The sequence below is a fragment of the Symsagittifera roscoffensis genome, chromosome 4 (genome assembly GCF_963678635.1).
Source record: "Symsagittifera roscoffensis chromosome 4, txSymRosc1.1, whole genome shotgun sequence".
Lineage (NCBI taxonomy): Eukaryota > Metazoa > Xenacoelomorpha > Acoela > Convolutidae > Symsagittifera > Symsagittifera roscoffensis.
The window spans coordinates 28,364,545-28,385,789 of record NC_087065.1 but is presented as its reverse complement, the minus strand read 5'-3'; the positions used below and the strand labels follow the sequence as shown (position 1 = coordinate 28,385,789).

The following is a 21,245-nucleotide window of genomic DNA, read 5'->3' as shown; positions in this document are numbered from 1 at the left end:
TTATGGTTCTTAAGGGAAAATTCGCTAGATTAATTAGTACGACCGTGCAGAAAGCATAAGTTTTCAGCCTGCATGAAACAAGCGAAGCGAGCTACAGTAGTTCCTTTTGTCAGAAAACGCTCAGAGACCACCATCAATCTTTATTATGATGCTTGATAAAAACAGGTATCCACTAAATGAGGAAACGCAATAGCCTCTAAAATATTCATCGATAACTCCAAATCGAACACATTTAATCTCGATGAAAAATGAATAATTTCCCGATATCTTCATGAATGGTAATTCAAGCAGACACTTCGCACAAATCAACCGGAGATGAATGAGTATTAAATTTAAATCCGTAGCGGTAGAACGGTAATAGCTTCAACCTCTAGCCTGTGTTCCTAATCAATCACCTAATAGGACAACTTAAATTGAAATTAAATTTACTGCACGCTATCAACGGCAAAAGAACACCATATAATACTATCCCTAATTCACCAAAGTAAAGCCCTTGAGTAACCGCTATTCCTCAACGACCGAACGGGCATGCTTCAGGGGGAGATGGAATTGGTATGGAATGTTCTACAGAACTGCTAAGTGCATGAGATCATTTTGTCAGCTTAACTTTTCGAAAGTTAAAGCTGTGATAATTTGTTTGTGCACCACTGGTACGTATTACCACTAGCAGTCAATTCCTTAAAACGTTCTTAAGACGATTTATCCACAAGGGAAAGGACCAACATACGAATTGTTCAGCTCTTCACTGAGAACCGCTGCTGTAACCCTGGTTAAGATAAACATGCATTTTTTGGGCTATTTTTCTGGGCTGGGTAATGTTTATTCACCCTCAAACAACAAGCACGGATCATCGTGGGCCTCAAACATCCGACCTTTCGATTGTGAGGCGGAGACGTAACCACTTCACCACCGCTCCCCAGCAAGTAACTGTACTTGATTATTTTAAAATTGGATCTTTAAGTTTTGCTTAACTGCAGAAATGCTGAAAATGAGTCAGTGTAACTTACACATGTGCAACAGAGTAATACGATGAAGAATGCCTGTATTATGCCTGCCTCGCCCACTATCCAGGCCAGTCGGAGGAAAAGAAGCACTCCGAAGATGTTTTGCATCGTGGGCAGATATACTCCAACCACGGTACCTAGCTGCGGCTACAACAGAGATTTAAGTTGAATAAAAATAAATCTGGAGTTTGAACTTTTTTGGAAAAAGTTCTCGTCATTCGATCACCCAAAAATGAAAAATTCCAAGCTAGATTTGGAGATGCATAGATCCGTTGATGAATCGGGTGATTGGTCATCCTTGGTTATTTTTTTCTTCTAAACAAAAAATAAGTCCAAACAGTGCAAACAGCAGAAATTAATAATGACTACTTTTTCAAACATAGCCAACAGACAGGCGGAAGAGTCAATGAACACAAGGAAAGAGAAAAAAAACTGACTTGTTTTTTGAAACAACTTCAACTTCTAAGTTTTAAAGAAATATATGTATATTCCCTCAAATCTCTTTGAATTTCACGAACAGTTTATGATTGGAGCTCTTTTGATAAAATTACACCAATTTGAGAAAACAATTAAACCAATTTGAGAAAACATGATCAATAGGCAAACTTTGTATTTCGCAGGGAAATCTGATAACAGAATTCCATATTCGAAATTAGAAGTCGATCAAGTTTTTTGTGACCTTTTAATTTTTGCTGTTTAATGGTGGAGCTTTCCTTCCTTTTAACAATGGAAATGCACTGAACTTAAAAAAAATCACAAGTCAAAACGCGAAAAAGCAAATTTGAGCCACAGCAAAATTTAAGACTTTTCCTGAAAAAAAGATAGAAAAATCACCGCGACCTTAGAAGAGTCTGAACTACGTTCTTGGCTCCGAATAAAAAATAAATGGCCTTAAAACTTTGTGAATTTCAAGAACAATTGATAATGAACATTTTTCGAAAAAAAATAACCCAGTTAGACAAAACTGAATAATTAGCATTTCTCATATTTCTCTTGGAAATCTTGAAATCCGTGTTCAAAACTGAACGTCAATCACGTTTATCATTACTTTCAGCTTTTTAACCAGAGAAATAATGAGACTTACTTTTAGAATGAATTTGTAGAGAACTTAACAAGAAAATCAAACCACTGAAACTCAAAATCAGCTGAAACAAAACTTTTTAAAGAAATCCAGATTACCTAAATAAGTGTCTTTAATTGATTCATTGGCATTAAGAAATGGTAGGATTGAACATAGCACATGAAATGGAGCAAGTAGCCCCAGGAGTTGACTATTAAATTTTCAAGTTTTGATGTTTCTTGGCAACTTCTGATCATTCTCTTATAAGCAGAATTGACGATTGCTGTAGAAATCTGTTGCGTAGATAAAAAAGATCTGCTGTTAAAAACTCCGGAGTTGGCTGCACTGCAAGCAAGGGCAACTGATCTTTCGAAGTCCCGATGAAAAAAATGACTCATAGACGAAGCGGAGCTTCGCGACACTTGTTATGCATAGCAAACCAAGTATTGCTAACTCGCGATTTGATTATATGAGACAAAACACTACGGTTAAAAAAAATCAGAAAAACTGCCGAAAAACACAATCACCAGTATTAAATCACCACAATCACCAGCTTTTACTTGACGAGCGTAACTAAGCCGACAATACTTTTGCCTGTTGAGCCGAAAACAAAACAAATACCATATAGAACTTTGTTGGGGTATTATGTTTCAAAACTTGAAGCTTTTAAAACCCACTCTACTGGAAAACTGAAAAATGTTTTTTTTACTCGTCAAAAAATGCACAATAAGATCAAAAAGCCAACAAAACATACCAGGGATGTTCATTACCTCCATTCTTGCATTATAAACGTAGAAGTTAAATTGATTATGAAAAGAGGTATCCAAAGATTCGTGATTCTACTAGACAAATTTTTCACCTGGAAAAACGATGTTCCAATTTCATTACTCGTACGAATCGCAAACGTCAATTTCTCGTTCCAATTCAAGTCGTAACAACTGTTAGTTAAAAATGGAAGACTTGTATGAAAAACAAACAAATATTTAATTGAAAAACCAAAAAAGAGCTCGCGAAGTTGGGCTTCTTCAATTTCCAGGCTTTCTAAGATAAAAAAAAGTTGGAAATAAGAAAAAAAAACAGCCGACAAAATCTGAAGAAAAACACGAGTCCGAAACTATTTTTGTTTTTAAACTTCATTTAAAAATTTTGCACAGGTGAAGCACCACTTGCGATAGGAAAATGAATGTCTGTGATTAAAATCAAATGAAAAACAAAAAGTTTTTTAAAAAAATTGCAACAAAAGCGCAAATATCCGGAACATAAATACGTGCACCATATAAAATTTCAAGGAGCTTTCAAAATGCTAGTAAGAAGCCAAATTTTCAAAAACCTTACTGCGGAACTAAGCCGACTTAACTAAGCAGACAGACTATAAACAAAACTAGCCAAAACATTTCAGTTGGCAAAAAAACAGGTCTCGACTGGAATCGAACTCCCGGGCTTTGTCGTCTCATGCATGAGCGTTACAACACTTGGAAAACTGAACCTTCAAAAAAAAACTGGAATTGAACTCCCGGGTTTTGTCGTCGCAAGCATGGGTATTACAGCACCTTCGAAGAAAAATGACCCTTCAAAAAGGTCCGGCGATGGGAAATAAGCCCACTAAAAGAAACAGACGGACGTTAGTCCAAAAAGCAGATAACTCCTAGTTCACAGAAAACAGGTAGCGTTCGGATTTGAGCTACAAGCTTTTACCGTCTCAAGCAGTTAAATTACTTATGGGCCGGATGGTTGATTGAATTTGCATTTATAATTACCAAGTGGAAAAAAGCCACAAAAAATGAGCAAAAAACTTTCATACAAAAAAAACGAAAGTTAGCCGACAAAAAATAGAACGAACATCATAAACCCAAAAAAGTCGACGCTTTCTTCAATTGAATGTCAGAAACAAAAATTTACACAGAAAAAAAATCAATAATTTCGAAAAAGTCGAAATAACTAGATCAATAAAAAAAATAAGACTTGTTTTAAATAAAACATGCCAGGACAATGAAATGTGAAATAAGCATAAGAAAAAAAATTACCAAATGGTAACAAAGCCGAAAAACATCTTGGCGAAACCCTTTTTAAACAAATTCTTTTCGCTCGTCGAAAGACGTCAATAAACCGATATAATATAGGCCAAAACCTATCAAGCCGAAAATAAAAATTGTAACATGAAAAACTTGCATCAGAATTTCTATTAAACTTTTTTGGCATTTCGTGCGATCTAGAGGTGAGCATACCAATTTTGATTTCCTTGAAACGAATAGAAATTAGGTCAGTAAGCCGATAAAAACTAGGCCGTCCCAGGCGTATTCGTTACCTCCAGACCAAGAGTGCCGGAGACGCAACGAAATTAGAATTCATTAAGGCTTGAGCCTAAATTTACCATTTCTAATTTTGACCATTCTGTCCCTAAAGTTATTTACGGGAAAAAATTCTTGTACCAGATTGTAATACCCTTGCTCTCGCAAAGGTAAATATTATGTAATATGATTCAAGTTGTGGTACAAACGCTTTTATATAAGGTTTATATCTGCAAGTTCCGTGCAAATTTTTAAGAAAAGTTGTTCACGGAAAATACTCTAGTTCCCGACTACAAACAAGTACACTACCTATCTTAAGTCAAATTTAAAGAAAATAAGTTTTCGTTTTTTTTTGAAAATTTTTTTATCCCCCACACGCTATTTGAAGTTTGATGTTAAAAATTTCGCGTCCCATTTGAAAAAACATGTATTTCTCATTTCAATTTGAGTTGATTTAATTCGCCGCTCACACTTCAAAAGGACTAAAAATATCGCGGGTTAATTTAACCAAAATAGTACTTCTCATGCCGAATAACTACATAAAAATGGATGCAGGTGCAATATCTTTTCAGCTTTCAGCTCAGGGCATCAATAGCTTCCAGATGGTATAATAGCTTTCAGACTATTGCATCAATTTTTGTCAGAAAAAGCTAGTTAAGAAAAAAACTTTAGAGAAAAACAACAATCTGAGCACAAATATTCCATCATTTTCTGGGAAAATCGGAGCAATAACTTTTCAGTTTACCATTTCCAATTGGTCAACTCGACATAAAAAAAAGCAATCAGATAGTTCGAGAAGTATAATGAACGCGGAAAAGGACGAAAACTGAATTGTTTTACGATTTTCAAGAAAAAAGCTTTCTTAACTTCCACATCAAAAAAGACTGAAAATTTTTTGATGATATCAACCCATTTTCGAGCCTAGAAGTCATTCACGTTTTCCACGTTCTGAATTGTACAGCGTAAATTACCTTCCTTTTAGAAAATGATCTTGAATCGAACTTAAAGCAAATGTGCGCAAAAGATTAAAATTGGCGCAATCAAATTGACAATTTTTTTTTATCATTCCACAGGGAAATCTTAAAATTAAAACCCATAATCAAAATCATATGTCGATCACATTTATATTGACCTTCACATTTTTCGATACGAGCGTTTGTCTTCTTTTTACCAAAATAATTGCAAATTTAAATACAAACGAGAAAAAAAACGAACTATATAATTTTCTGATTACGCTATCTTGTCTTTGCACAGCATTGTTATAACGCTGCATTGTTTGCACAGCATTGTAATGTTCAATTTTGAAAAAGGCATATTCTAGCTTCAATCAGTTTTTTGGCATTTTTAGACATATTCTAGCTTCCGTTTTTTGGCATTTTGCTTAAATTCTCATCCTTGAAAGACATATATCAACGCTCCTAAAGACAAATTGAGGAAACAGGACAAACGTTAATAAAATTCAAGAGCGCATAAATTCACGCCAACCCAATTAATTTTTTTTAAATACACGTCCTGGTAAAAACAACTCTCTAACATTCGCTTACTTTAAACTTCAGTGGGAGTTCTAGGCAGTTTTATATCAGTTAAAGGGACAAATTGGCATAAGGTGGTATTCTGTAATTACATCAAACAAAGGTTTCGGTGTTCACAATGACCTTAAAGTATGAATACGTCGAGACTACGTCGATTTTTTTTCAATCAAATTTTGGAAACTAAAAAAACTTAAAAAAAAATCAAGAAAACCAAAAAAAAACGACCAAATATTTTAAGTTTTCAACAAATAGGGGTTTTAAATCACTCAAGAATCTTTATGATTAACGAAGATTAATCAAAATTGAGCGTGAAAAACTTTACAGAGTTTCCTGGAAAAAAAACACGACCGACAAGAAGTGTCTTCATTTCGTGCAATGACAAGGCTCGCAGGAAAAGTTTGAAACGGTAATTGAAAAATAAATCAAAAACTAAAAATAGAAAACAGTGGACCTGTTTTGCTTGCACTTTCGGCTTGTCGACTGCGTTATTCTCTTTCTGCCCTCCAGCTGCTGCCTCGTTAGTTGCGTTGAGCGTTTCTGTCTTCCGAGTGCTCACATTCTGCACAGTGGAACTGTAGTCGATCAGTTTGGACAGAATAGAACTCACCATGGGTCTCTGTTCCGCTTCGTCTTCGTACAGCGGAATCGCTTTCCCTTGCGAGGAATGAGAGAGAAGCTGAGGTGCTGTAGCTCCTTCGGCACTGCCATTTGTCTTATCTAAACCAGTGTAAAGTTAGGTTATCCTCCCACTAGAAAAGTCGATGATTCGAGGCCAACCATGAACCGCGATCGTGGAGTGAGCAACCTTTTTTAGATCGAACGATTTGATTTGTTTATTTTGACCACAAGACCCTATTTTGTTGAAATCAATATACTAAGCTTTTCAAAAATCTCGCAAAATGAGTCGGAAAATTTCAGAAATGCACATTTATTTGTTTTACTGTAGATTGAAAGAAAGAAAGAAAGAAAGAAAGAATTTATTTCTCACTGTTAATGGTAAATTTGCATATAAAGAGAATTAAAATATGAAACACCAGAAACAGTGAGGGGACAGTTAACGAACCCAATTTGGTTACTCAGCACTGCCCGTTTTATCAAATGAAGGACAAATTTGTGATCTTCAAAGACAAGGAAAAATATATGAATCTGAAAACATAAATGAAGATATTGGAGAAGAAAAATACTCAAGTATGAAACAAATTAGTTTTTATTGATTCAACTGATGAATTAAACAAGCATCAACTGGGTTAACTTATTACTAATCAAAGTACTGAACACATGGTATTATGCTGCCAATATATCAAAAGGGCTAACAAAAGTAGGACTTTTCTTTGCAACTTATGTTTGAGACAAAAGTTGCACGGTACTATCACACTACGCAACGATTGTGTATTACACTTTAATATTTGAAAGTATTACAATTTTTAAGAGTTTCCTGAAAACAAAAAATAACCACGACCTTTATAAAAGACAAATCACTGTTCTTATACACTTTTGAAACTACTCCAAGCATAAATATTCCTTAGTTTTTTTCGCAACTCGGACCAATAACGCATGGCTATAAATCCTTGAATACTGAAGCATGGTTAATTTGTGGTGCAAAACAAAAATATTCACCTGCATTTTCCATCGCAAAGAAAAACTAAGTATTTTCACGAAAAATAAAGGCAACTGAAACGGGTAAAATTTCAAGATGCTATTAATAATAGCGAATAAGAATACTGAAATTGGGTTTCAATTGGTCTCCAAATTTTAATAGCAGTGTAATGAAGACGTATCAATCTAGTGACGCGAACCACACAGCAAAATCTGACGAAACTGAAAACCATCAGTTTTTATACTTTAATTATATGGCATGTAGCAAATTTGAAACTGTGCAGTGAAGCGGAAGTCAAAATGGGGGAGATGGAACATGTAGCATCTGGTATCCACTCAACAAACTTCAACTGCCAGATTTTTTATCTCGATGTTAGATCCATCTTTGTTGGATCGTATTGTTCCACATTTGATAACATATTATTGATCCGAGTACTTTCAAACTGAAATCGCCAGGTTATGAATTTTCAATTTACAATCTTAGTAATTGTTGATTTGAATGTCAGCTTGTCAGTAATTTTGTCAGTAATTTTAGGAAAATTTTGCGGTATGCATTAGCAATATATTAAGTTAGAAAGCCGGCGTATCAAACTGTATGCCGCAAACTCAAACAGACAGGCCAGGTGAACAGAAGACTGTTTTAATCGGTCTGAGAGGGAATAAGATGTTTATTTTTGAACGCAGGCTAGGTAGCAATTCATTCTAAATGGGGAAGGCAACCTTCATTGCAGGATGTTTGCTTTTATTTGAAAGAGGTAATGAATATTTAACAAGTTTGGAAAAATCATTTGAATGAAACCAACACTCAGCTCTTGCTTATATGCCATATTTGTCTTCGCGTGCAGCCAGAAGATTCATTTTTTTCTTCAAATCGTTTTTTATTGATTTGAAAACCAACAACCAAAATGATCAAAATGACAGCTTGAACCTACAACAACAGTTCGATATGAGTTAACCTTCCGAATATAAAAGGTGAAAAAATATCCAGTGGGCTACTTCAATCAAAAATAATCAATGCTTGCACGAGCACTCAAATAAACACTAGAAAGAAACTAGAATTAGCCACCAGGTTTAAAAATGGGTCTGCACAGATGGAATTCGAATCAGCGACGAAAGCATTCAATGCTGAGAGTTGATTAATATATAATTGCTTTTTGTACGTCTCACAAATGAAGTAAAAATGAACAAGACCACCAAATCAGGCACAGCGAGCAAATTGCAGTCAAGGTGAGATTAAATTCCTTGAGCAATACACGACTTGATATATATCGCTCTAAGCATTTGCAACGCTAAAGCTGGCATACGCTCTCATTGATTGAGAAGGAAAAGTTGGTCTAATGGAATTGAAAATTTGCACCATATAAAACAGAGCACACTATTCTACTTCAAATTTCTACCTCATCAGAACGCATTCAAGGAATATTGATACCATTTCAAATCCACTGGAAAGGTAACTTAACCTTTTTTAATCCAAATATGTCACTTCAATTATAGTACCAGATTTCCAACTGCTCTTAAAACTGCCAATTCCGAACAAAATTAAGAACCATTTGCTCCCTTCGTCGTATTCGAATCAGCCAACAGAACACTTTTACAGCATTGAACACTTCTGAGCTGCTCCACTGAAAACATTACGTCGAAAACTCCACATCAGTAGGAACACTCATTTTAGAAACTCAAAAATTTGAAACAATAAAAAAACAGTGATGAGCAGTTTGATTAAATTAAATAAAATTTTATTTAAAGCAATAGTCCAAAATTAGGTCAAATTGGTTAGACATGAGAAAAAAGCTAAAAACCACTGTACCGCATGCTTCAGAAGTTCTGGACAATTTAAATTAATTTGAATATTTCCATTAAGTTTCTTCTTTCTCCGTGTAGAAACTAGCTATTTACACCGCAAAATTTATAAACCGCAAAATCTCAAATATCGTTGAAAAAATATTGTAAAATAAATAAAAGGAAAAACAGTTGATGTTTGTTTTTGATCTGCTGGCCGAGCAGCTTTCTATAACAACACCGAAGCCTTTGTTTTTACATTGCACAGCGCCTTATCGGCAGGTGTCTTCTTTTGACGATAATAGGGATATTTTCAGTTCAAACGCGGAGTCATAAAATGGGCTGCGCAGTAACATGGTACCGCGCATTGAAGGCGTTCAGACAGTCTACAAACAGGAATATTTATGAACTACCTGCAAAGCAAAAGAAAATTTGAGTCAAATCATTACTTATTCAAATGGAAAGATGTATAGCAATTTGATACCCGTTTCTGAACCATTACAAAATATTCTGAACTTACTAAAAGTATTTTACCGATAACAGAATTGCCAGAAAGAACAACGAGTATTTATTTATTAAACTAAATGGATAGAAACTCGCTGATATTTTTGATCTTCGCGCCAAGCGCGCCGAAACTACGGTTTTGGGTTTTTTTATCCAAAGCCAGGTAACGCAAAGACACGTCGTAGAAAGACACCATTAAAATACATCACACAGAGGCGAAGCAGCACTTTCCAAAAGCAAGCGACCAAGGAGAAAAAGCAGCTTAAAAATTTTAGAAAACGAAATATGGAAAAGGTGAATTTTTTTTTGATATGTGCCGGAATCGAAACTCTGACCAAGACATTTATAATTCCACATTCTCGCATCTAAACGAAATGAGCATCTTTTTTGCGGGTTGGTTTAGAAGATAACATTATGATCGCTAGCTCGAATGATGTATAATAAAAAACTTTTCAACCACGATTTTATCAACATTTTAAAATTTGAAATGACTGAAGCTATTGCGCAGCGTAGGATTTCTTGCCCAATTTTAGCTACATCAAAAAAACTCGCAGATGGTTAAATTTTGTATCAAATTGAAACTCTATAAGTTGAGATTCCGATTAAGTCGAAAAAAATGATCTTGCCGAGATACCTAGTTTGAATTTTTGAAGAGAAAACCGAATACTTTCCGCGGAAATTTTCAATTTCTACGTTTATACAACTTGAAAATCAAATGTTAAGTTTCAAACACAGAAGCGAAGCGGAGCTTCGAACCACTCGCGATACAATTATAACAAAAAAAACATAAGTCGAAAATAAGTTTTAAATGTTGAAAAAAACTGGGTGAAACAAAACTTTCGTATGTCTCGATGAAAAAAATTAGGGGCCCAGCATAAACTGGAGGTACGAGTTTGATATTGCATGAATTCGCTATACTGATGCGGCACGAAAATTGTGATTTTAGAAATTGGACTTTGCCCAAAGCCTTAGTTGTTTCTCTACTAAAATCAGCGAGAAGAGTAAATAAAAATTCCAGATACTCAATTTTCACATTGAGATAACATTTCTCTATAAAAAAGGAGACTCCGCTTCTGCAGGAAAATTTATTGCAACCGGTTTTTTTCAATTGAAAATTTTCATCTCAGATTTGATTGTTTTAAGAAAATTCTGAAAGTTTCTAAAAAACGTTCCAAGTTGTGGCCGCTTAAGCAGAGATCATTTCCAAAACCATGTTTCTCGATTGAACATAACCTAAGAATTGGCACGGTTATTTTCGCGTAAATTGAAAAAGTTTTTTTCAAAACACTGACAAAGTTTTGAAATTTCGATTTGTTTGAAGGCCACAACTTTTTTTAACCAAACAGGGCAAAGCCAGTTATAGAGGGATGCCTTCAGCAACCTGCTGTTTCGATTAAACCTAAATCAGATTTCTATTCATTGAAAACAAAAACTGATGAAAGGGGCAGTTTTCGAGAAAACGAAAAAAAAAATCAAAAACATGGGGGAAATATTTTACCATAGTCTTTTTCGAAGGCTGTTGACAGAGGGTCAAGCAAAAATAGACTATAGGTGATTATACAGGCACAGACGAATAGGCAATCTTTCAATTGAAAAACCTTTTCTGAAAATCGGTAGTTTCTGAGAAAAACTAAAATTTTGTAAAAAGTGAAAGGTTTTTCCAAAAAGAAAAACCCATGCAATTTCAACAAAACGAGTGACAAACATACAACCAACATGGAAAGAGCAAAATGTAGTGGTGTTAAAATTGTGTTGCCTTTGAAACGACCCAAAATTAGGTCATGCATATGAAAAAATTAGGCCGAAACAATTTGGGGAGGAATTTACATAGCGAAACAAAAAAACACAAGGAATGGGAAGTCAAGGTAAGTAAAATTACAAATTGTAGGACTAAATCGAACACTATAAGCAACATTAAAGAAAAATGTGCGCACCAAAAAAAAATATTCCAAGATGATACAATAATTTTTCAAATCTTTTCACTTTTTCCAGCTCGACAACTAAGCCGACTACAGATAAATAATTGGCCGACAATTTTACTTGAAACAGAATATTTCTCGTTTGAAAAAAAAAAACAGGTCCTGCTGAGAATCGACCCAGAATCTTAGCCGTGCAGCTATATTTGATACCTCTAGGCTAAGTTGGCCGGGAACGCTCAGAAATTTGAAAACCTTATGAAACAAGGTACCACTAGAGATGAGTCCAGATGAGTCGTGTGAACGAAGTTATTTACGGCAGAAAAAAGTCTAGTACCTGATTGCAATACCCTTGCTTATCACAAGGGTAAAAAGTATAGCTATCTATATTCAACTGGGTTCGAAATATACTGTGCTATTTGCACAGTAACCGGCCGGCTCCTCTTTTCGAAATACTGATTCAAATTGCAATTTTCCTGCTCGAAAAATAAAGCAATAAATAACAAAGAATTCAAAACTATTCAGTTGGATGCTCGATTATCATACAACTGTTACAAAAGAAGATCCGGGCAAATCAATTTGAATCAATCAAAATTCAAGTGAATTCAACATACTCAAGTGCGTTCAACATACCTGACATATTGCAATATATAGCTAATCAATGAGGCTTTTATCGACCAACCATAAGAAACAAACAAGTCTTTCGTTATTGTGCGAACAAAAACCAATAACAGCACACGGGTTAATTAAATCTGTTGCATTAAAACTCGATCTCGGGCTCAAATAAACAATTGTTTCCTTCCTTACTAACGCTGCGAAGGATATCTCCGAGCGAAACAATGGATTCTCAGTGGCTAGCAAAGGAATGCTCTATCCAAATGACCATAATTGGCAGGGAGGGAGAGTTGGGGGAGGGGGTACTCATTCTTTTCAACTTGATTTTTACAAAGGGTTCAAATAGCTCTCAAAAAAGATCCGTACCTTTACTCGTTTCCTTTGACTTGGGTTCTGATATCTCTACCACTTCAAATGTACGCCCACCACGCGCAGCGGTGTTTGATGATGAGTTGTTATTTTCAGTAGACATCGGAGCTGGATCACTAGGCTCTGATGTAGCATTATTCACGGTACAGTTACCTAAAAGCCACACAGCAATCTAATGTACCACGACACAAAATATATCTTCATAATGATTAAAGACAGTACATTTTTGACTCCCGCTTCAAGTTTATTCTTTGAAAAAATACCAACCCACTTTTATGTATTCCCCTTAAAAACTGTTTTTAGGAGTTGGGCTAAAATTTCATATTCGACTGAATGAAAGAAAAGGACAAAACTCACTTTCAATGTCTGACGCAGTCATGTTGGCAGTTCATTTGAGTTGAAATCTTCATGCAAGTAAATCTGGAACAAATTCTACGGAATTCTTTTTGAAATGGAAAATATTTCCTATGGTTACTTCAAATTGAAGGACGTATAACAGCAATAACGAGCTCTACCGACCAAATTATTCCATAAATTTTAAGCTTCAATTCTGGAATATAAACATAAATACCTTGTAAATTTAGTTGGTAAATGAGGTCTCTGATTGGCTGATATTTCCTACTAATTCAAAAATATGATTCCACCATCTCCACCTTTAGCTTGCTAACTAGATGACCAAATCACAGAGTTATAACAAATTACATTAGTATTTTTGTTTAAATCTGATCACGTATTCAAGCCATCTGAAGAAAAGGGAAAAGCCCGTCTATTTCTAAGTAACAGATAAAGCTCAACCTCTCTGCTATTACTTGAATGAATCAAACGCCATAAATGCCTAACACAAGTTTAGCGCCACATTATTTCCTTAAGCATACTAAGCCAAGCCGCTATTTCTTTCACATTTTACTTTTGAAACCATTTCAATCCAAGGCACTGATAAGAATTTCTGAAAACAACTAAAGACTTTTAAAAGACAAACATTTTTTCCTGAACGCGTTTTCCGGACTAATAAAAGTTCATTTTCTGAGATATATTGTGTAGAACAGGCGGCAGCGAAGTGTTTATGATCTCCTGTATTGTAGCTCACATTTATTTTAGACCTTCTTCAAAAAAACTGTAATGATCTTAGGTGAAAGCAAACAGGTTAAATTGCAAATTTTTTCAACACAGAGGCAAAGCGGAGCTTCGCATCACTTGCAATACCACGAATGTAGCATTGCAAGCTAGCAGGCAGGAAAGTAAGAGAGAGCCACTAACTCCAAAGAATACGGAAAAATTACCGAAAAAACCAAGACTGAAAAACTTCAAAATAATTTCTGGAAAGATGTTCTATTTAAGGAAAACACTTCTAAAAACAAACTTCTAAACAGAGAGTTCTACAAGTCGAACAGAGCAGCTTCTGTCCGCTCATTTTTGGCTGCACTGGTGGTGCCGCGCCAGCAGCTACTCGGACAATGCAGCGCATAGCTGAAAAACTTAGTGAAAAAAGGCATGAAAGCTACGCAGAAACAATAAACTATATAAGAACTAAGATAAGCTTCGCGCTGCTCAGGAGCGCTATCCTTTGTATACGGGGTTGCAGATCACTGCGTAAGACGCAATTCTTAGACAATTCAATTAGTGCTGTTGTAGAGGAGGGACGGTTGAAGTAAATACTCTTAATGACAATGCATTAAATGCTGACTTGACCTAATTCCTGCAACATTGTTTATTGATGTATTTATATAATGCTGGTATGGGCCCTATCCAGCTTGTGCACGACCGTACCTAAACGGAAGGGCCCCTTTTTTAATTTACTTTTTTTTCTAAAAACAAACTTGACTGCGTTTAATGAAAATTGAAAAACAATCTTTGAGCGAAATTATAATTGTTGTCATGAAGAACTTTGGACTATACATGCTATTCTGATTTTTTACCGTCTTGGGTGATCCGGAAGAAAAAATTCAATTTATGCTTCCCTCGAACGACCCACAATTAGGTTAGAAAACCGATAAAAAATTAACCGAAATCATTTGGGCCGAAAATTTTTAAGCGAAAAAAATCAAAAAAGAAAAAGTCAAGATTAGTAGAATTACAAATTGCAAAATAGAAGAAAATATATAAAGCAACTACAATAATAACTGCATGCAGCAAGAAATTTCCAAGATGTGGCAACTAAGCCGACAAAACAAGCTGAAAAATAATCAGCCGACAACTTTTTTGAAACTGAGAAGTTCTCGTGGGAAAAAAAAGTTCCTGGTCAGATTCGAACCCAGAACATTTGCCGTCCCAAGCGTATTCGCTGGCTCCAGACTAAAAAATCGGAGACGCTTACAAAATTTAATTCAATATGAGCCAAGGTACCAAGTGACTCAAGTAATTCTGTTAAACAAGTTGTTAACGAGAAAAAGTCTAGATTCCGACTGATAACGGTTGCTTATCGCAAGCGTAATAAATTATATTTTTTCCTACAAACAAAAAGCTCGATTTTAAAACAGACGAAACATTGAACAGACTAAACATTAAACGCACTAATTGTATACAAAATGGACGAAAAATTTGGAGAAAAATTTCAAATGATGAAAAAGCTAGGTGAACCAAACTATCTGTAAAAACAGAAGGTACTCCCACCTCCATTCTTGATTTGGACTTTGAAAATCAAACTCATTTGGAAATTTGTCCGTGATTATGCGTCCATATATGTTAAATTTATCAACTGTCATCAACGTGTTAAATTTTTGAGAGTTTGTCTAGAAAACGACATTATACTTAATTAAATATTTAAGTCTTAGGGGACAAAGACAAACAGCAACAGTCAAAGAGACCCATCAGAAGAAGCTAATGAAACTATCAGAAAGGCAAGACCGACCTCTAGGGAAGCAAGGTGAGGGTTCGGTAAGAGCTCTTGATGATGTTGAATTACCAAATTGGGTACAACAAGTGTTGGCATTAGGGCCAAAGAATCCCGTCAGGGATAAATTTAATGAGACAAACTTTCAGGCCGAAATTGACATCTTTCTATCGGATCTCAAAAATGGTAAATTCCCCGGGGAGGCCCTTTGTGAGATCGAAGATGTGGCAAAAGCCTATTCTAAGAGGGTGAGACAAAGACCATCTGACAAAGGCGTTGAGAAGGCCCGAAAGTATCTGAAGAGTAATGGATTAGTTGCGGTACCGTTTTAAAAAGGCGTGGGTTTTTGTGTAATGAGAAAGGACACCTACGAGAACAAGTTGTCGGATACATCAGATTCAAATCAATTCAGCAAAAGTAAAGGAACAAGTGATGCGATTGTTTTGAAGATAGAAAGAGACATCAATAAGGAGTTGTTGGCTATGAGGAAAAAAGATGAAATAAGTGAGAGTCTCTACACAAGGATGAGGTCTACTGGGGACAGCCCGCCAGGCTTTATGGGTTGGCGAAAGTGTATAAAGTGAATACCCCATTAAGACCGGTCCTCTCCTTGCCTGGTAGCTCTTATTATAACTTGAACAAAGTTCTTGCTAAATTTTTCGAGAAAATTGAGGGCGCAAACATCGAAACCAACTCACTAGATGCGAGAGAAATCTTAGAGAGCACTAATCTTGAGCCCAATGAAAACTTGATATCTCTAGATGTGAAGAGTTTGTACACAAATGTTCCACTGAAAGAAGCGATAGACATAGCTCTGAGAAAACTGTATGAGCAAGATGAATCACCATCAATTGCTAGGAAAACCATGAAGAGACTGTTGAACATGGCAGTTAGTCAAGTCCATTTCAAGTGCAATGAAACATGGTACGTTCAGAAAGATGGTTTGGCAATGGGGGCATCTCTTGCAGTTATTTTAGCAAATCTTTGGCTAAAGCAGTACGAAACTGCACTATCAAGGGATATTCCCGAAATGTTTTTGCCCGAGAAAGATCTTCACGGAATATGTCCCGAGTGTAATAAGAAAGTCACGTACAGGTCAAAGGGTGTAGAATGTGAATGCTGTTTGGACTGGTATCACGTAAAATGCGGTGATATATCAGATGATGAGTATCAAAATATAAGTGAAACCGTCTGGTACTGCAGAAAATGCATCGCAATAAGGGAGAAAAATGAGTCAGGTCAACAATCAAAATTGTTTCTCCATTACGTTGATGATATAGTGAGAACAGTGAAGGGTGATCCTGAAAAAGTGCTACGGGCGGCAAACTTACTACATCCAAATTTACAGTTCACAATAGAGACACCAAACACAAACGGAACTTTGGCGTTTTTGGATTTACAATTTAGTATTGACAAAAGCAGGAAAATTAGCTGTGTGTGGTATCAAAAACCAACAGATACAGGTACCATACTCAATTTTAGAAGCTGCGCCCCCCTTCAGTACAAGAGAAGTGTGATTGAAGGAACTGTTCACCGGGTTTTCCGCAGTACGTCAACATGGGAAGAACATGATAAAGCCATGAAAATCAACCGTGAGCAGTGGTTGGATAACCAATATCCAGAAAGTTTGTCGTCGCGGGTTGCATCCCATGCCCTTGAAAAGATCATCAGCGAGGGCAAAAACAAAAAGAACATGGCTGAGAAAAAGAAGCCCTGTGATTATAGCAGTGATTCATCACCCATCTTAATGGTCCAATATAGGGGGAATCACAGTCAGACATTAGCAAAAAAAGTGCGCGATATCACCAATGCGCTGATAATATTCACGACGAGGAAATTGAAAACTTGTATGCCCTCTCTAAAATCCTCCTTTTCCAGTGAACTGAAATCAAAAGTGGTGTACAGACTTGAATGTTGTGGGTGCAAATCCATCTATGTTGGCCAGACGGTCCGACATCTCACCACAAGGATTGAGGAACACCGAAAAGAGGATACCCCAGTTGGACAGCATATAAGGCAGTGTGGTAGTGAGCGTGGTAAGTCTGAGTTTAATTGGAAAATAATCGACCAGGCGTCCAGCAGCATCAAGTTACTTACATTAGAGGCGCTGCACATTAAGAAAGAGAGAACGGCAATTAACACGCGCGACGAGTTTAGAAGTAGGGAGCTGACACTAAGGCTATAGTTCCAGAATCAAAAAATTCTGGCTAAAACAACAAAAATTTGAAACAACTTACATGTTAGCATAAAAATCAGCCACAAAACGAAAATGTGAAAATAAAAATGAAGAAAACTCTCAGAAATTTGTGACAAAATGTTTTAAAATGTTACATAATAGTTGTTACATAATTTCAGTAATATCTGTAAAGTTTTGATTGGTTGAATTTTTAAAATTTTGAAGTAATGATGTGTGTGACACTTTTTATGATTTTTGATCATTTTGTACAGATAGTTTAGAATTTTTAAAACCTGAAGATGCACAAAATGTGCGAAAACGTTTGTTTGAATTTACAATTTTAACGCTATCTCAAAAAACAGAAGGATACACGAAAAAGGAGTGGTGTTAAAATTGTGTTGCCCTTGAAACAATTCAAAATTAGGTCATGAATATGATGAAAATCAGGCCGAAACAGTTTGGGGAGGAATTTTCATAGCGAAACAAAAAAAACAAAGAAATATGATGTCAAGTATGTAAAATTACAATTTGTAGGACTAGATCGAACACTATAAGCGACATTTAAAAAAAATTCGCGCACCAAAAAAAATATTCCAAGATGTTACAATAATTTTTCAAATCTTTTAAAATTTTCCTGCTCGGGATGTCATGCTCGGCAGGAAATTTTCCTAGCCGACAACAGATAAGCAGTTGAATAGGAAATACGAAGTCAATGTAAGTAAAATTACAAACTGTCGTAGTAAATCAAACACTCGAAGCAACAATAAAAAAAAATGAGCGCAGCGAAACAAAAGGATTCCAAGATGTGACAATTAAGCTGACATTTGAAACAGAATATTTCAGTTTGAAAACCAAAACAGGTCCTGGTCAGATTTGAAACCCGGAACTTTGAGCAATATCGCTACCTCCAGGTGAAGTCGGCCGTGAAAGCATACAAATTTGATCTTCCTATGATTCAAGAATCAAGTGATTCAAAGAGTTCTGGTCAAATGGTTGGAAATTCGACCTTGAGAAAACGTTTAGTCTTGATTTTGGGGTGAAATGCAATTTTCCAAAAACTCGAATTGAGCATGTCATGCTCAAGTTTCTCGCGACAACTGAAAATACCAGAAAAATAAGATCATAAGTTTCGAACTACAACCGCGGGAAAGTAGTCAGAAATAGCAGCGGGAAATTGCTATTCGCAATTTCCAATACATAATTCGAACGAGTGTAGAGCTGTCTTATTCTTGGTAAAAGACGGAAAGTGATTGCGAGTGGAGAGGAAATAAATTAAAGTGGACCAGAGTGAGTCTTCGCTGGAAAGGTGGACAGTTTAAGCTGCCCAATGGTCCAGTGTAACATTCGCCCGGAAGTATCGACGGAAAATAAAGCTAAGCTATAAAACGACTGGCCAGAGTCTAAACAAAGCTCTTCATGCTTTTCACCGTCTCTACCAAAGCCAGGTTTTTGGTGGTCTTCCTAACATCGGGTCGACAAAAACGTTACTGCTTTCGGCTTTGGTCGAAACACTCAAATTAACTTAATTACATGCAAGAATAGTGAGCTCATAAAAACAGGGCTACTACTATTTACTATATTACTATTGTTTTCGTTTAGTAGATAAAAAACATCACCTCCATTGAAGATGGATCAACTCTTTCCCTCAACTCCTAGCTTCTCATTATCAGAAAATGAATCTGGATGTTAATTAAATTCAATCAGGGCATGACCAGGAAGCTAAAAGTTTGTAAAAATTGTTTAAGTTCAAGTCTCGAGACCCCTCCCGACGCTTGAATCCGGGTAAATATCGCCTTTATTTCCTTTCGGGAAGGCTGGACACACTGTCCCAACACCCTTCACCGTTGGCGTGAATGGCTCTGTAACGATTGTTACAACTCGGAGCGTTCTCTGATAAAACTCTGTCGTCGGTCGTTATTTCTTTCGTACTAGTTTTCACTATTACTATCGTTGTTCTTTCTACGGCAACTATTGTTGTTGTGTTTTTCTTCTGTTTTTCTTCAGAATGGCCGTTTCAGCATTTCTCAGAAATAGGACGTGATCATTCGAAATTTTAAAAATTTAAAATACCAGAATATTCTGACCTTCACAGTTTGTCTAACCGTTCAAATAACGTCGCAACTGCTAAAACTGCCAATTCTCCAGGTCAGCGGCTACCAGTTTGAAATTGCTCTTTTCTCCATTCTGGTCGAATGTCACATACTCTCCGGACAGCCCGGTCAATGTCCACATTGAATCTCGTAGTCTTCGTACAAATGGTACAGTGCCATCGAACAGAATTTTCAAAACGCACGGAATCACTTTTATCCACGCCATATCGACTTACTGCAGAATATAAATGGCATCACACCACAACACTATAGGCTTCCATATTCTCTCACTAATATGCACTTTAAAGGATATGACATAAGAGAAAACATATTTTTAGACTTCCAACGTCTATGTCCCGATTTAAAATTTTTTGTCCCGACGAGCTAAAATTATCCTACTATACTTCTTCCCTTCGGAAGTTTAGTTTTTATTGGTCCTGAATATTAAAACTAAGAAACTCTGTGGTTAGAAGGAGCAATGAAATAATCTCCCTCTTCAAGAGATTATCCAAGCCTTTCATGTCACCACAAAGTGATCAGTTGGCCTAGTTGATTAAAAACAATCATGCAGGCTGGAATATTTAAATATACTCTTCACTCAAGCCTTTCTAAATAAATATTAAGTGTCTCTAGAGCCACTTACTAAAATCAAAATGCAAATTTAAAAATGCAAAAAATTCTTTAATCCTTCAAAACTCAACTAAATAATTTCTTTCAATTGCAGTCATGTTGGCTCTAAACCATGGCATCAGACGTCTTCTGGTACATATCTTTTTCACTTCCATCGGAATGTGTCAAGATTTCGCACATTGTCTCAAAAAGGTCTAAATCTTTTAGACAATCCAATTTTTGCAATTGTTCTCTCGTTGGCGCCTCCTGTCTATTGTTCTTTTCACATGAGCTTCCAGCCATCTTATCGCCATCAAAACTCCCTTTATCACTATCGTTATGGGCTGCGATGAATCTGGTAAACCCATGGAGAGCAGCTCTCCACAGTCCCAGATCAACACTAGATTACTACGCCCGGAATACCACCATGTTTTTAGCAAGCAATGGCAGGGAACTCATCTTGTGTCAACATGATGCTCCTCATATTACGCTTTCCCGACGCTTCCAGTAGCGGTTCCACTTCTATAATCACTCGATGGACTTCATCATTCTCATCTACTGCGTTGTAATCTATTACTGTTGACCCTTTCTGCTTCTGTCTTTCAAAGTCACTGAAGTTCACACTGGCGTATCTCATGAACTTCTTTCCCAGTATCGATTCTAATTCTTCTTTGATTCTCTCTGGAACTGCTGAGAACACTTTGCACGATAACTTGTAAGGTTTTCTGACATTCTTGCTAGTCTTAAGCATTTCGGCACTGAAAAGGCTTGATTCACGATCGTCCTCGTACTCTTCACATCCAACCGCTACGAAATGCACCCGGTATCTGCTCTTGCACATTGGGGCTAATGTCGATCCCACCAAATATTGCGCTCC

General features: G+C 36.2%; 2 protein-coding genes across 5 annotated transcripts in view; both read right to left on the bottom strand.

Annotated features, from left to right (window-relative positions):
• LOC134845231 (solute carrier family 12 member 4-like) overlaps positions 1–21,245 on the bottom strand; it is a 191,250-nt gene that overhangs the window by 31,890 nt on the left and 138,115 nt on the right. For 2 of the 4 annotated variants that reach the window (XM_063862145.1, XM_063862148.1), the window contains exons 2-5: positions 13,021–13,083; positions 12,661–12,816; positions 6,336–6,601; positions 1,008–1,151 (exon numbers count right to left, since the gene is read on the bottom strand). In XM_063862145.1, coding sequence (XP_063718215.1) covers positions 1,008–1,151; positions 6,336–6,601; positions 12,661–12,816; positions 13,021–13,042 — 588 coding nt within the window. In that variant the 5' untranslated portion in view covers positions 13,043–13,083. Of the gene's footprint in view, positions 1–1,007; positions 1,152–6,335; positions 6,602–7,501; positions 8,766–12,660; positions 12,817–13,020; positions 13,084–13,234; positions 13,420–21,245 lie in introns of those variants that run through there. The other 2 variants (XM_063862146.1, XM_063862147.1) reach the window with 2 other exon arrangements.
• Positions 1–21,245, bottom strand: part of LOC134845234 (ubiquitin-like FUBI-ribosomal protein eS30 fusion protein) — a 138,879-nt gene that overhangs the window by 53,832 nt on the left and 63,802 nt on the right. The gene's annotated exons all lie outside the window — the stretch shown is intronic.